Source organism: Phoca vitulina, unplaced genomic scaffold (genome assembly GCF_004348235.1).
Source record: "Phoca vitulina isolate PV1807 unplaced genomic scaffold, GSC_HSeal_1.0 scaffold9, whole genome shotgun sequence".
In the NCBI taxonomy this organism is placed as follows: Eukaryota; Metazoa; Chordata; class Mammalia; order Carnivora; family Phocidae; genus Phoca; species Phoca vitulina.
The window spans coordinates 8318768-8335906 of NW_022589712.1; the positions used below are offsets into that span (position 1 = coordinate 8318768).

The following is a 17139-nucleotide window of genomic DNA, read 5'->3' on the forward strand; positions in this document are numbered from 1 at the left end:
AGATCAACCCACTTCTCACACAGAATACATTGGCCAAGTTGTTTTTCTACCTGGTGTGATGGTTAATTTTATGCGTCAATTTGGAGGGTGTTTTGGATGAAATTAACATTTAAATGGGTGAACTTGGGGTAAAGCAGATTGCCTTCCATAATGTGGGTGGACCTCATCCAATCAGCTGAGGACCTGAACAGAACAAAAACTGACCTCCTAAGCAAGAGGAATTCTCCCTCAGATTGTCTTTGCACTGGATCCACATGATTGGCTGTCCTGGGTCTCCAGCCTGTCGGTTCACACTGTAGACTTTGGACTTGCCAGCCTCCATAATCCATGAGTCAATTCCTTATAATATATCTCTTTCTCTCTCTATATACAAATCATATCAATTCTGTTTCTTTTTTTAAAAAAGATTAATTTATTTATTTTGGAGAGAGAGAGAAAGAGCACGCAAAGGGGAAGGGGAGAGGGAGAGAGAGAATCCCAAGCAGGCTCTGTGCTGAGCCCAACACCGGGCTCAATCTCATGACCCTGAGATCGTGACCTGAGCAGAAATCAAGAGTTGGGCGCTTAACCAACTGATCCACTCAGGCGCCCCTCAATTCTATTTCTTAATTCATCTCTTTCTCTCCATATATACAAATCATATCAATTCTGTTTCTCTGGGGAACTCTGACTAATACACCTGGAGTAGTTATGATGGTGGGTTATTCATTCCCCTAAAGGGGTAGACACTGCATCGTCTTTATGGAGGGATCTGCTGGACTCTAGATATGGGACCCCCTTTCTTTTTACGCTCCTCTATTCTGGCTTCCCAGGTTTATGGTCTGCAAGGGTGGGAAGTCAGGTGACCCACTGCCAGAGGCAGCTCTAGGAAGCTGGGTTTTCACTGAGGCTAAGAAGTAATGTGACTGAAAGTACAACCCAACATGAGAATGGAGGAGCAGTATCAAGCTCAGGTCCAAGAATTATGACCTGAGTCATATACAAGAGATGAGTCTGGAGATTAGATTTCACATTTTTTTCAGGCTGGAAATATGCACAGCTAACTGACTACGTCTCCCAGCCTTCTCTGTAGCTAAGTGTATCTGTTGGGTGAATCTACTGCAAAGGGTCCTTAAAAGGGAGACAGCTGGGGCCCAACCTTTTTTCCTTCCCTCTTCATGGGAAGGAGGTGAGATGGCTGGTGCTCTAGAAACTATCACGGATCATGAAGCAACTCTGAGGACAGAGGAGCCTGGGTCCTTGATCATCTCATGGCACTGTCATCCCAGCCTGGACTGCCTACTTCAGATTGCTTTTACATGAGGGAATGGATATGCTCTTCTGTGTTCGAGACACTCAGTCACTAGAATATGAATGTGATTAATAACTGGCTCAAAATGATTTCATCTCAACCCATATTTTGCTTCCTGCAGCCAATATGTTGGTCTAACGTGGTGGGTCTGAGTAGCTTTGGGAAGTTTATGCAAGGGAAATGCCCAGTTATACTGCCAGATGTGGCAGATGACATCCTGAGCTGGCTGGAGGAATTTGGGACAGACCCCAGTCAACTGTAATCTAACTCCGGGCCAATACTGAATGAGTACTTCCTATAGTCGCCAACAAAAAAGAAAAAGAGGCCCGTTTATTGGATGTGGCAGACAAAGAAGGTAAAAAAACTTCTCCTAATCTCCAGTGTCCCCCAAATCCTTGGTCTCAATCCAGATACTCTCACAGTTGGGGTTGTCTTCTGGAAGGATGTAGCTGATACAGACGTGATGTGAGAGACACTTCTACCAGACTGTTACTGTCACTAGCCCACCCCCCAATTGTTCCTTGTTCAAAAGGGCATCTCCTGAGGGGGTCAATTTAAGTATCAAAGTATCATCATCTGTACAAACTAGGAGTACATCCATGCAGCCTAACTGGGCTCAGTTGCCTTACAGTGATAGAACAAGCCTTTTTATTAGTGACTGATCTGTCACTGAATTCTGTTATTTCGTCCTTCAAAATGTCCTTTTCTTCCAGTTCTCAGAGCTAGTACCCTAAAACTGGCTCTTAGGACCTCAGCTAGGATTCACGGAACAGCTTTCTAACTAGCTTGCCCTTCACGATATCAATGCCAGACTACCTTGACTGAAAAACTATTTTATATCTCAGTTCAGCTAAAATGCTTCTTAATTTCCGTAACCAACCATAGTTTGAGTTTTAAGCATATGCCTAGCTTGCCCCCAACCTGATTTTCCTCCTTTATCCCATCAAATATTCTTGGTTAGTTTCCCAACTGTTGGCAAGCGCCAGCCCTCTTGCTGAGAAGCCAGCTCAGTGGTTCCTGTTAGCTATTCCCCAACCCAAAACCTAGTCATCCTTGGGAAGGGGGGAGAGATAGGGAGGGGGGTGTAAGAGAGTAGCTGAAACTATTCAGCACCTACTCTGCTTCCTTTTATATTATTCTATTCAGTAAGGATCCAACTTACGCCAATAATAGTGTAAGGGTTTCCTAACTTCTATATAGAAAGGATTCACACAATTTAGGATTGTTTAATTGTTGAGAAAGCATTAGATGCAGCTCATTGGGCTGTTAGACACAGTAGGAAAGAATCCTCTGTTGCACTTTTGTAATATTCTCCTGAGCTTTCGGTTCTTGGAAGTCACTCTGAACAAACACTCAGGACCTGACTGGTAAGGCTTAGTAATCAAGAAAGTACGAACTTTCGGTTCTAATCCACTCTTTTACTTATTAACTGTGTGATCAGGGCAACCTGCTTAACTTCAGTGAGCTCATTAATATCGTCTGGAGTCAACGATACCTACTCTAGGAGTGAAATAAAGATAAATGCATATAAACCCAGCAGCATAGTCCCTGGCACATTGCAGGCGTTCAGTAACACTATTATCAGGCCGCCCCGGTCCTGGCTCCGGTCCCAAGGTCAAATTCACTCGGAAAGGAAGGTCACATCGGGCAGCGGCTGGAGGGGCACCGGCTCTACACCCTACCAGCGCTCAGGACTCTCCTTCCTGAGGGACCTCCCTAGCTCGCTAGGGCGCGCCAAGGCTGCTCAGGGAAACCGCAGCCTTCCCTCCCAGGAGTCGCCGGACCCCACCGCGGCCCTGAGGCGCCGGGAGCAAAGGGGCGGGGCTGCGCCGGCTGCGCCTGCTGAGGCCCTGCCCGCGGGCCCCCGAGGGGGACGGGGGGGGGGCGGGGCTGCGGGCCGTACCATCTTCCACCATGGGGGAGGTAGAGCGCGGCCTTCCCTTTGGTCGCACGCTCAGAAGCGGGCAGGTGGGCGCCGCGGTTCCCCTGGCCCCCTGGGGCAGGTCCCTCATGTCCCTCCTTTTCGCATCCCCTGGGCTCAGGGCGCGGGCTGGCTCCGGCAGGGCAGACCCCGAGACCGCGCGCCCCCCGGCGTGGGAGCGGCAGGCGCAGGGGGCGGAGCCCGTGGAGGTCGGCGGTGTCCTTGCGGCGCGGCCCGAGGCGTGCGTCTGTGTACGCCGGGCCGTCGGCGCGGCGGGTCGACTCTGCGGCCTAGACTGCTGGCGTAGCTCACCATGTTGTCCCGGGCAGCGCGCAGGTGAGGCGGCCGGGCCGCATGGCGCAGCGGGGACGGGTCACGGCCCGGAGGGCGAAGGGGCACGGGCGGCCGCTTCCACCGGCCCCGCTCCGTGCGTGCCCGCGCCGGCGCGGCGGGTCCCGGGCATCTTCGGGGCCCCGGCGTCGTGGGGACGCGGCGGGCGGCCCTGCGTCAGGGCAGGTGTCCGCTGAGCGCGTCCCGGTGCTGCCGCGGCGCAGGGCTGCCGCGTTGGTTTAAAGCTTCAGCGAATGTGGAGGGCGAGCGAGCAAGCGGTAGAAAGGCCCAGATGGCGCTGGGTCTGCGTAGACGCGTGAGCGAATCGGTCTGCGTCTGCTCTCTTTCCAGCACGAGCCGGACGCTGGTGCCGGCGCTGGGGTCGCTGGCTTCCAGACAGAAGCACAGCCTCCCCGACTTGCCGTACGATTATGGCGCCCTGGAGCCTCACATCAACGCCCAGATCATGCAGCTGCACCACAGCAAGCACCACGCGACCTACGTGAACAACCTGAATGTCATCGAGGAGAAGTATCTGGAGGCGCTGGAGAAGGGTAGGTGCCAGGCTGCCTGCCGGCGAGAAACCACCGGGAAGGGGACAGCGAGGCGCGGCCCCGGGAGCCAGTCCCTCCGTTCAGGAGAGCGGCTCCTCCGCGTGTTCTGGAATTGACGGGGGGTCAGAATTCACAAGGAATGCAGTCATTTTGGGGGAAACTGAAACAGGCCTGTGTGTATCTACTAATACTTAGAATTCAGTATTATGATATAATATGGACGTACACTCCCCCCCCCCCCAAAGAGCTTAGTTGACAAAACCAGTAAGGAGCGTGTGGACTTTGTGGCTGGGGGCGTGTGTGTACGAGGATCTGTGTTTTAATGTCTCTGTACAAAATCCTATTACACTTTTCAGCCTACTAATCAGTGGCTTGCACGAGAAAAATAATTGACGGTATGTATTGCTTAATAAGCTGCCCAGTTAAAAGATGTATTTTTTCCAAGTTTATTGACTTTAGGTCCTCTGAAATTTGAGTAAATTTCAGACCGTGACATCTTGTTGACGGGGGGCATCTAGTGGGAAAATGTAGTATTTCAGCCTGATTGCATGAGGTAATTGGCTAAACAAAAACAAGAGGAAGTTGCCACATTCTGGAAGATTTGTGACGGGAACCATGAGTACGGGGAAAAATTTTGGTGATTTGTACGGGAAAGGGGTTTTAGAAAATAACAAATTCGGGGAAGATGTGGTAATGATGACAAGGTGGGGAATATCCCAGTTGTGAAATTATTTCCTGCATGATAACACCTGACAACTTGAACCTTTCTCTTCAATATTTTAAAAACAACTTAATTTCAGTCCTTCTCTTGTGCAATCACACCTTTACTTGTTTTCATGAAAGTTACTGAAAACAAAAAAAGCTGTACATTATGTTGTATTATGTTGACTATAAATTAATAAGTACCTACAAAGTTTTCTTTTATTTAAAAAATTATGTATTTTAAAGACTGTCGAAGAATTAAATTTTCATGTTTGAAAATTTGGGGCAAAAGTATTAAGTGACATAAACATCATCAATCTCATTAAAAGTAGGTAAATAAATACTTTTCAAACAGAAGTATTTAACTTGTACTTAACAGGAAAAAAATTGAATTGAAACCAAGGAAAATGTTGAACTTAATAGTATTTTTAAAAGCAGATTGCAAAGCCCCGCACATTTCTATTTATTACTATTATTTTTTATTTTTTTTAAAGATTTTATTTGTTTATTTGACAGAGACATAGAGAGCACAAGCAGGCAGAGCGGCAGGGAGAGGGAGAAGCAGGCTCTCTGTGGACCAGGGAGCCTGACGCGGGGCTGGATCCCAGGACCCTGGGATCATGACCTGAGCCGAAGGCAGACACTTAACCACCTGAGCCACCCAGAAGCCCCAATTACTACTTTTTTTTTTTTTTTTTTAAGCTCTATACCCAATGTGGGGCTCGAACTCACAACCCCAAGATTGAGTCGTATGCTCTACCAACTGAGCCAGCCAGGCACCCCCCAAATTTATATTAAAGTTTATTTATTTATTCAGTTTATTTATTTGAGAGAGAGAGAGCACAAGCAGGGAGGAGGAGCGGAGGAAGAGGGAGAAGCAGACCTCCTGCTGAGCAGGGAGCCCGCCAAGCAGCTTGAACCCAGGACCCTGGGATCTCCACCCGAGCTGAAGGCAGACGCTTAACCAGCTGAGCCACCCAGGCACCCCTATATTAAAATTTAAAAATGATGAAGTGGCTCAGTCGGTTAAGTGTCTGCCTTTGGCTCGGGTCATGATCCCAGGCTCCTGGGATCTAGTTCTGCATCGGGCTCCTTGCTCAGTGGGGAGCCTGCTTCTTCCTCTGCCTGCTGCTCCCCCTGCTTGTGCGCATGCTCTCTCTCTGACAAATAAATAAGATCTTTTTTTTAAAAGATTTTATTTATTTATTTGACAGAGAGACAGCGAGAGAGGGAACACAAGCAGGGGGAGTGGGAGAGAGAGAAGCAGGCTTCCCGCAGAGCAGGGAGCCCGATGCGGGGCTCGATCCCAGGACCCTGGGACCATGACCTGAGCTGAAGACAGACGCTTAATGACTGAGCCACCCAGGCGCCCCTAAATAAATAAAATCTTAAAAAAAAAAATGATGAAGTAAACTTTAAGAGATTGAGATTATTAAGCTGGTTTTCAATAGCATGTTTCTTTCCCATTAGAAAAATTTAGTTACTGTTGATTTATTAAAAAACAACATAAAACCTACATTTATTTTTAGGGTGATTTTCCTAGAATAATTTCTAAGAGGGACACTGATCTATAACAAAATTATATTGTGAACATAATAACAACAAGAAGTTGGCATCTTAAAACAACTCTCCAAGATGATCTGTGTATTCTGAGATCACTTGGCCCTTTCCTCCTCTCCGAGGTATGCCCTAAGAACAGATTAGAGAACTTCTTCTATTATGTAAACTCCCTAAGCACAGAGCTCTCAGTGGTTCTTTGTGTCTTCCACTTTGTCTCTTAGTATCTTGTGAATAATAAGCCCTTGGGATTTAATTGAACAAGGGAATTGCCATTTTCCCTAATAGTTAATCTTAGCTTCTTAAAGGCATGGAAAAGAATATTTTGCCTACTTATTTAGCAAGGTAGAAAAAAAGTCTTCCAATGTGATTTTTTTTTTAAGTATAGATATCAGAGAATTAGTTTTTTTTTTTTTCATAAAAACTACATTTAATGTATTCAGTTATCTAGTCAATCAAACATTTATTGAGTGCCTGGTATGTAGGAGGCAATATATCGGCCCCTGGGACACAGCAGTGCACGGAAGTCCTTGTTATTATCGGAGCTTTTGTTCTAGCGGGGAGACAGATGGACAAGTAAATATGTAGTAGTATGCCAGGGCTGTAAGTCCTATCAAGAAAAACAAGTTGGGGAAGTGGTGAAAATTGCCCATTTTATATTGTGGTTTGAGAGGGCTTCACTGATGAGGTTGCCATGTCCGTGGAGACATGACGGAGAAATGTGGGAATGAGCCACGAGGCTATCTTCAGCAAGAGTATTCCATTCCAGTCCAGGCAACAGCTAGGGTTAGGAACAGTTAGGGTTAGGAAACCCTAAACTGGAGCAGGCTGAGCTTCTCTTGGAAGTGCAAGGAGGCCAGTGTGGCTGGAGCTGGGCCAGCGAGGAAATGCACAGGGTCAGATGACCTGTATCTTTGAAGGCGGTTGTAGGGACTTGGGGTTCACTCTGAGTGAGAGGAGCAGCCTTTGGAGGGCTTTGACTAGAGGAGTGCCACGATCAGTGTGGGGTGCAGAGGAGCCCTCCGGCCAGTGTTGAGAACAGACTGTAGGGGGCCCGTGTGGAAGCAGGAGACCAGTATGGGATATGGTGGCACAGATGCAGGTAGGTGATGCTGCTCGTCTGCACCAGAAGCAGGAAGAAGGGACTGGATTCTGGATCTTTTTAACGGTAGAGCTGGCTTTGCTGGTGGGTATGTTGGTGGGTTGAACGTGGTGTGAGGGGAAAGGAGTAAGAAATGACCAGGTCCTTGGGTGGGGTGGGAGGGATGGGGTGACTGGGTGATGGACACTGGGGAGGGTATGTGTTCTGGTAAGCGCTGTGAATTGTGCAAGACTGTTGAATCTCAGATCTGTACCTCTGAAACAAATAATGCAATATATGTTAAGAAAGAAAAAAAGAAGAAGAAGAATGTAGCAGGAGGGGAAGAATGAAGGGGGGGAAATCGGAGGGGGAGAAGAACCATGAGAGACAATGGACTCTGAAAAACAAACTGAGGGTTCTAGAGGGGAGGGGGTTGGGAGGATGGGTTAGCCTGGTGATGGGTATTGAGGAGGGCACGTTCTGCATGGAGCACTGGGTGTTATGCACAAACAATGAATCATGGAACACTATATCTAAAACTAATGATGTAATGTATGGGGATTAACATAACAATAAAAAAAATTTAAAAAAAAAAAAAGATAAAAAAAAAAGAAATGACCACGTCCTCAGAAATGTCCTGAGAAAGCAGCTGGGCTGGGGAAGGCCGTTGGAGGGTAAGTTTGGGATTGGAAATCTGAAGTTGAGTCTTGAATATGCTGAATATTTTGTTGATGTAACATTGAACTATTTCCCAATGGAATAGTTGTCTATCTAGAAAATGAGAGCTGAAAATCTACCATTTTTTTAAAAAACTTATATTTATTTTTAGTAATCTCTACCCCCACGGTGGGGCTTGAACTCACCACCTTGAGACCGAGAGTTGTATGCTCTACTGACTGAGCCAACCAGGCGCCCCTGAAAATTTACCATTTAGTACTGTTTATGGAACCACACATACTGCATTTCACTGTTTTCTATCTTTGTTCTCATTGTTGCTGAAATCTTTTTTTTTCTTTCTTCTTTTCTTTTCTTTTCTTTACTTATTTGACAGAGATAGAGGGAGGGCACAAGCAGGGGGAGTGGCAGGCAGAGGGAGAGGGAGAAGCAGGCTCCCCGGCTGAGCAGGGAGCCCAATGCGGGGCTCAATCCCAGGACCCTGAGATCATGACCTGAGCTGAAGGCACAGGCTTAACTGACTGAGCCACGCAGGCGCCCCTGCTGAAATCTTTAATATCCAAGAAAACTTTGAGTTCTTTGAAGCTCAGGAAAGAATTTTCTGCATGCTTTGCACCCGCTGCTGGGACACTCATTGAGTTGTTCAGAATGTTATTAATTGAATTGAAAATCCACTGGGACAAATAATTTTTTAAGATAATCTTTTTTTGTTGTTGTTGTTCGAAACTGTGGAATTTTAGGACCGATAGGGATGTTATAGATAAGCTAGTCTAATTATCTGATGTTTTACAAAGAAAATGGTGTATAGAATGTTTGAAAAGTAAGAATTTTAAAAAGTATGTTTGCCTCTTTACAGGTGACATTACAACTCAGGTAGCTCTTCAGCCTGGGCTCAAATTCAATGGCGGAGGCCATATCAATCATTCCATCTTCTGGACAAACCTGAGCCCTAAGGGCGGTGGAGAACCCAGAGGTTGGTAGATACTGGTGTAGTCTTAGCTGCATTTTGTGCACGATGGGAACGACGGTTGCTTTTCTTACATTAATTCTGAGATATCATAGTGGCATATTTTTCATAGCAAGGAGTACAACAAAGTTGTAACTTTGAAAGGGACGTGTGTAGGAATGGAGAGTACATTCAGGGAGTTACGTCATCAGCTTTTATACACATACAGTGTCAGATACGGTGTCAACTTCTGGTTGGAATGTGCTGTACATTAGAACAAGACTGGTAAATGGTTTTTAGAAAAGTTGAGCAGCCTGGGGGTGGGTAAGATACTTAATCATTCTGTATCTACTTTCTTCATCTGTACGATACAGGGACAGTAATAGAGCTGTTTTGAAAATTAAATAAGTTATCAAACATAAAATGCTCAGAATTGTGCCTTTTGCTATTATTTTCCTGCTCTTCCTAACTGATAAAAAGTTAGTTGTCCCAGAAAATTAGGTTTTCCAGGACACCTGGAGGGTAAATGAGGGGACTACAGAGCTAATGGTCTTGTTCACTCTGGCTCGTTTACTTGACTTCCTGTGTCTCTCGTGGAGGCCCAGAGGACTTAATTACCCTCCTCATCCCAGGGAAGGTATGGGGCATAAGTAGAGCTCTCCCTGTCTCTGGGCTTCTGGCATGTACCTAAAGTTTCTGTGGGTTTATTTGTTTTTAATTGTTTTGTAGAAGGCATCTTAGGCACTTGTAATAAGCAATTTCATTTGGAAGTAAAGATGAATGGGAGAGTAAATTTGAGAAGCTGGGCATTTCTTTTTATGAGTTAGGTCTGCAGACGGTGACTTAATACTTCTGAGGTTCTGGGATTCAGTAGAATGTCAGAGGTGCCCATTTTCAGCCAACAGGTCTTGGTTCTCTGACACTTTGGGTTATCTGTACCACTTTATTCTATTATTTGTGCTTATAATAGATAATTACTATCTATTATAATAGATAATCAGAGAAGTGATATTTTGGCCTACTTGATTTGGTTGATGTGCTCAATCTAGAATTATATGTTACATTGCTACAGAATAAAAGGACAATAGCTCTTATAGTATACCTTTTGTTCAGTAATAAAAGACAAAAATCACTCTCTTTAAAATTACATAATTGTGATAGGAAAGATCAGGCTGCCTTGGGGAAGAACCAAATAACAACCATAAAATTTTATTCCCAAATTGAGACAGAATAGGTAGGGTAGAAGTCAAAGTAAAATTTTCTGTTGAAGGGAAACAAGAAAGCTAACGGAAAATATTATTTCTTTTCTGATGGAAATAGCACAGTGAGGGAAGAAATCCCTCTAACATGGTTCAGTAACAAACCCGTGAATTACAATTGTGAGACCTTATGATGCTAGTGTCAAGGCAGGAGTAACGTGGTACCGTCTAGGCTCACTGTGTTATATTATGTCTTCCAATGTGTCTAGCTGTATCTTGTGCCTTATGACAGGCATATTTTAATATATGTAATAAAATTGTTTATTGTTACAGTCTGTTCACTTATGCATGTTGTTGGATTTTTTTTAAAATAGGGGAATTGCTGGAAGCCATCAAACGTGATTTTGGTTCCTTCGACAAATTTAAGGAGAAGTTGACCACCGTATCCGTTGGCGTCCAAGGCTCAGGTTGGGGTTGGCTTGGTTTCAGTAAGGAACAGGGACGCTTGCAGATTGCTGCTTGTTTTAACCAGGATCCCCTGCAAGGAACAACAGGTTAGGTTTGAAAATTGTTTCACATTCATTAGTGGGAGATGGTTCACTGTAAAGCATTTACCTTGAAATAAGGAACAAGAGCAGCGATTAAACCTATTGTGAGCATGTCCTAATGTGAGTAGATCTTAACAGCTGATAATACCCTGAGCCTTGTGTAAGCAAAAATGCTTTAAAAGCCCTTGATGTTTTGCAAAATTAGCACATGTAATTTTACAGATACATTAACAAAACATGTTTTGAACATAAACCCTGCTTCATTTGACAGAGAATGCGTATCAGCTTACATAATTACATGCACTGAAATTAGATAAACACCACGCAGGAGGAAAAGACCTGGAAGCTGAGTCTGACCTCAGGCCTTGGACCCTCAGCCCGTCTGCTGAGCACCTGTGGTCAGAATGGCACTAGAGCTCAGATTTCCAGACTTATGCCTTTTTGGGGGGTTTTGTTTTGGTATAGGAAAATATTTGGCTTAGAAGCTCCAGGCTGGGGACACCAAATCCTTTTCCATGTTGAGCCAGATTGAATCAGAATGTCTTTAGGAAATAGTCACAAGGCATCCAGCAGTTAGTGGGAACTTTGATCCTCAATGTAACAGACCTGTGGTGACGTCTTAACGTCAATTATCTGTAGTTCTCAGCCATGTTTTCTGCCTCAACACATGCCCGCAGACTTGCTTACATGCCTCATTTCCCTGGATATATTCAGATTTAGCCAGGCTCTAAATGGCTCTTTTGGGAAAGTGAAATGCTGGAGAATGTTCAGAGAGTCGGGTCTACCTTTGAAGGTGCCTTACAGGCAAGGCTGTGATTTCCAGGTGAACCATGGCCACACCTGCTTCTCTTCCACTTGAGGAAAGCCCATTGGAATGAAAATCCGTAAAAGTCACGGCAGTTTACAGAGGGGAAAAATCATTTATAAACTTTGTTACCTTAATTATTCATAATACATGATTAGTGACATACCTCCCCACTGCTCAAGACCTACTGGTTGGTACTTGTTTTCCTAAAGGAGAGCTTGTCATTTAGTTTGAGAGTTTTTGAAAATGAGTGTTGTGTAAGTAATTCCTTCTTTACACTATTTAATTTCTGAGGACAGTGTCTCTTTTTCTTTGGTCCTGTTCAGTTTTCCTTGTTAACTTATTCTTTCTGTTAGTGTCTCATAAATGCTCTGTATTCTCTGAGACTAACATTAGCCTTAGGAGCAGAGCGGGTTCTCCTAAAACTCCCCTGACTGCTTTGGAAGGTCCTCAAGCACCCCCACAAACATGGTACCTTACTGATCGCCCGAGAATTGGCTCATGGATAGCTTTGTTGGTATTTCAAGAACAGCTCTTAAAATACCGTACTTAATTTTCCAAACTCTATTTTAAATTTTTTACTCTTTATCGCATTTTCTTCCAAAGAGCAAAGCTTAAAAACATTTTTATGGGATGTTCATTCTTAGGCGAATTTCCTACTTGTAAAAGAAACTGAAAAATGGATGGGAATGTTGTAAAGGGTAATTTTGTATGCAAAGGATAAAGTTTCAGTGGAGAAGATGCAGTTACGTTTTAGATTGAAATTCATAGTTTTTGCTTTTTTCCCCCCCTTCTCTCCAATAGGTCTTATTCCACTACTGGGGATCGATGTGTGGGAGCATGCTTATTACCTTCAGTATAAAAATGTCAGACCGGATTACCTAAAAGCTATTTGGAATGTAATCAACTGGGAGAATGTAACGGAGAGATACATGGCTTGCAAAAAGTAAAACGTGATCATTACATTGAGCAAAATAAGCTTTTCACGACTATTTTTGTAGTAGTGCAGAGTACCGTAGTCTACCAGTAAGCTGCTCTATTGTAGCATTTCTAGCTTGTTCAAGCATTTGATGAACATGATTTAATGCTATGAATTTCTTGTTTTCAAATTTTGTTATTGGGCAACTGAAAATAGTAAGTGCTTTGTATGATTTAGTCTTTTGATTGAACATCATTTTCTGAGAGCTGAAACAGCCAGCAGGTGATAAAAGCCATCATAAAACCATCGAAAAGATCTCATCCCTGTCCTCTTAGGGCCTCTGGGGAAGCCTTTTGCCCCTTACTGCACTTGTAGAAAACCTGGTCCTTTGCCCAGTTGTTTAATGATAAAAGATTAAATTTGTTTCCCAAGGGAAATGTTCAGTTTTTCTATTGAAAATTGCTCTTTTTGTAAGTAATCTTCTGTCTAGTAGTACTTGATATCACCCATGGGCCTTTAATTATTTTTGGTCACATGTTGCACAGGGTTAACACCATTTTGTCTTTTAAAAAATATCACTTGATTGCCAATTGAGAATTGCTCTATTATGAAAAGGAAATAGTCGTGCATTTGAATTTTTCTGTTGGGAGAAATAAAAAGACTTTTATGTGAAAGTTTGTCATCAAACATAGAAGTATGTGTTAGGTACCTGCTCAAAGCGGACAAATCTGGGCCTTGTTGATAAAATGAATGTTGGGAATGAGGCCACAGACTGTTCCAGCCAGGCGCTTGCCCCACGTTTCCACCCTGTTCACGAGCACCCCTCTGCAGAGCGGCAGCCTGGGTCGGGTGCTCTCTTCCCAGAGTGGCAGGTGGTTGGTTTCTGGATGTGGGCAGCGGCGTGTCCCTGCCCAGGAACATTGCTTTTCAAAGACTTGTTTTTGAGTTATTCCATCATATTTGATCTTCTTTTCTTTTAAAAAAATGCACAGTCACTATAGAGCTTTATGTTGTATAGTCCTTTAAATAAAGGAAAACGATACCCATAATCCAGTGACACAGCCTGTCAAATTGTGTTCCTGTTTCGTGCTTGCAGGTGGGACTGTTTAAATGTAGCAGGGAGCCTTTTGTAATTTGGCTTGACATTGTCATGTCATTTTCCTTATTTTTGGTGGCTGTATAATTTATCAATTGGACACTTCCTAATTTATTTTACAGTTCTGTACTGAATATTTCATTGGTTACTAATTGTTATTTATTCAAATAATCCTGTGGTGAGCAACACACATAGATTTTACCTTTTTTGGGAATACTTTTTCTATATAGGTTTTTTTCTTAAGCCTGTTTAGTAACTGGATGTTTTCCCAAGTTAGTATATTATTTTTTCCCCAAGTTTATTCTATTTTTTTTTTTTTTTTGCATGGAAAGATGGAGTAACTTAGCAGTTTCAATATTGAAGACTGAAGTTTAAAAAAATTAAATTTAAGGCACTTTTCTTTTAGAATTCAATTAGAAAGTACTTAGGCTTTCTGAATTGTCAGCAGCGTTGATGAGAGTAGTGATAACTGTGTATGCTTGTGGATTGAAGACACTTTGGAGACTAGGATTGCCATCCTTCATCTACCACAGTGAAGTGACTTTCATGGAGTGCAAATGAGAGTCATGTGCTTACCACTTACATATATGCATAGATACACACATATATACATATACATACACACATACATGTATACGCAAGGCAGTGAACTCTTTAAATGGACCATTTAGAAAAGTAGAACCTTTTTGAAAGATGGCATTTTGAATACAAGTAGTCTGCCAGATCCTGGTTTGTATTGAACTAGCAGGTATGCAGAGATGACTGATTAATATAAAACTTTTTGACTTTTATTAAGCTTTAAGATTTCAAAAAAATTCAATGTTGAAATTTCTATGGCGCTCTATTTTTGCTCTGATTTTATGTTGTGGGAACAAGGGAAAGCACACTGTTTTTCCCTAAGGGTTTTGTTTTTTCCTCCCTTCAGATAGATTTTAAGAGACTGAGATAATTTACAGATAAAGCTTTTAATCATCCAGCAGAAAATGAGACTTCAAAATTTTGTTTAGCTCTGTTTCTCATAATAGAAAAGACATAGAAAAGGTAAAAGCCATTTCTTCTGAAATGAACCAAGCATTCATTGTTCATCCAAGAGGGATTTTTGTGACCACTCAGCAGTGCCTGCTCTAGTCTTAAATGTGCTTCGAACACCATCACGTGATTAATGCCGCAAGAAAACGGCATGAGACAAATGCTGTCTGAAGTAGAATCTGCTGCTTCAACTGTTGTGTAATAATTAAACTTTGATGTTGAGAAATTACAAGTTTTATTGCACACCTCAAATTCATGATCTTAAAATGCGATTTGAATTTTCTGGTGACTACCTTTAAAAAAGTAACATCAAGACGATAAAGTTAAGATTGATGTGTATTGTGAGTCATCTAAAACTAGGTCTAAATACAAATTTTATTTCCTGTTTTAATTTAAGCAGGGGAGCTACTGTTTGGGAAAGCCGTTAGGTAAATCTTTTATAAATCAGTTTCTTATTTGCAGTCATACCTAATGATTGTGCAAGCTGATGTCCTGTCTTCTAAGGTACACATCAAACCTGGGATGCATTAAAAATCCTATAAGGTCCTGGATAGTTTTCACTTAATTATTCATTAGAGAAACATTTATTTTCCTATTGTGTGAAGTTTTTTGATTGTTAATAAAAGAATGTCAACTATCAAAAGAGGTCTGCATTATGCATGTGTGTCAAAACAATAATGTAATGCTTTATCATTTTTACTGCTTTTCTGTGGGACAGGGATAATAAGTGATAGGTAGTTGAAATTTTACTCTTAAAACTCAGAAGGCATATGAAGCCTATTCATATCTGTAGTAACATCTGATAATGAAATAGCATAGTATTTTATATACTAAATTATAAAGTTAGAACATCTTCAAACACTAACCAGACAGAACATTGCCTTGGGGCGCCTGGGATGTTCTGTCGTTTGGGCGTCCGACTCTTGGTTTCAGCTCAGGTCATGATCTCTGGGTCATGCGGTTGAGTACCATGTCAGAGTCCGAGCTCAGTGGGGAGCCTGCTTGAGATTCTCCCTCTCCCTCTCCCTTTGCACCTCCCCACTCTCTCTGTTTCAAATAAATGAATAAAATCTTAAAAAAAAAATATTGTCTTAACTATATACAGCACATCTTGCGATAAAAAGCTGTTTACTTTTTTTTCCCCATAAAGTTCTGGGCAGGTGATATTTTATCCACTCATACTGGGAAGTAAGAGCTCACCTCATGCATCTTCCCCTGGACTCTTTGTATAACAGTCCTGGAAGGGGGAGTAAGGTGCCCCTGTTTGGTGAGGTCCTCCTGCTTGCTATCCCACGTGTGCTTGTAATGGTAATGGGTGCTGTTCTCAAGACTCTTCTGGAACATATTAAGAAAAATAAGACCTCTCAATTTAGACTGTGAAAGGGAAAGAGAATGAGCGCTTCCGAGTCCCTGCTTTCTGCTAGTCATTTACTGTCCCATTGTTGCATTCATGGCTTCTCTTAACAGAGGCCATTCTGTGTTTGTCTTGGCCCCCACTAAAACAGGAGCTCCAGGAAGGCCCAGGACAGGAGATTCTTGTTCATTTGTGTCTTTGGTACTGAGCACATCATTTTGGCCCATATTCAAATATTTTTATTAAATGATGTGATATAATACTGTCCTCATTGTAAATACCTGTATTTGCAAGGCTCAGTTCACTTACCAAGTTCACCTGACAAAACCCACACGGATGTTTGATGGCAGAACTGCTGTGACTGAAGGCCTTACGCCTGCCCCTCTCCCTGCTGCTGGCCTTCGCGCGGCACAGGAAGAACAGTGAATTTCATGGCAGGCCTGGAGCCCAGGCCTGGTGCTTTCACTCAGCACCCGTGGGATGCGGTCAGCACGCCTGTTTCATGTCCTATCCCTTTGATGTAGAATGATAGATTTGGAGAGAGCATCTTAGGTGCCAACTCCCAGCATTTTATGGATTTATCTGTGTATTGACTAAAATTGTGGTGGATAAGTGAATACTGATTACACGAAATGTTAATGTCACAAAGGGCATCCGTCCAGCTTACGTCCTTTGAACAAGGTTCTCCAACAATGGAAGTCTTGCTGGTGTTGCTCGTAGCGGCTCCGTCTCTCACTGGGGCTCAAGAAGGATGCCAGGGGTGCCTGGGTGGCTCAGTTGGTTAAGCGACTGCCTTCGGCTCAGGTCATAATCCTCGAGTCCCGGGATCGAGTCCCACATCGGGCTCCCTGCTCAGCAGGGAGTCTGCTTCTCCCTCTGACCCTCTTCCCTCTCGTGCTCTCTATCTCTCATTCTCTCTCTCTCAAATAAATAAATTAAATTAAATTAAATTAAAAAAAGAAGGATGCCGGAAGGAAGAACAACCGAGTCTTTCAGCTTCTTATCCCCAGCCGCATTGAAGCGATATCAAAAGGCGCAGTTCAGTTGGCTAAGCTGTCTCCCGGGTACCAACTCATATTAAATTTCACCGCGACTAAATTTGGACTTTATTCCTTTATTGCCTGGAGCAATC

General features: G+C 43.3%; 1 protein-coding gene across 1 annotated transcript; it reads left to right on the forward strand.

Moving 5' to 3' along the window:
• The first annotated feature begins 3436 nt into the window (after positions 1 to 3436).
• SOD2 (superoxide dismutase 2) lies at positions 3437 to 15296 on the forward strand. Its single transcript, XM_032407543.1, has 5 exons — positions 3437 to 3548; positions 3894 to 4096; positions 8968 to 9084; positions 10631 to 10810; positions 12414 to 15296. The coding sequence occupies exons 1-5, from the start codon at positions 3526 to 3528 to the stop codon at positions 12557 to 12559; spliced, it is 669 nt and encodes a 222-aa protein (XP_032263434.1). The 5' UTR covers positions 3437 to 3525; the 3' UTR covers positions 12560 to 15296.
• The last annotated feature ends 1843 nt before the right edge of the window (positions 15297 to 17139 follow it).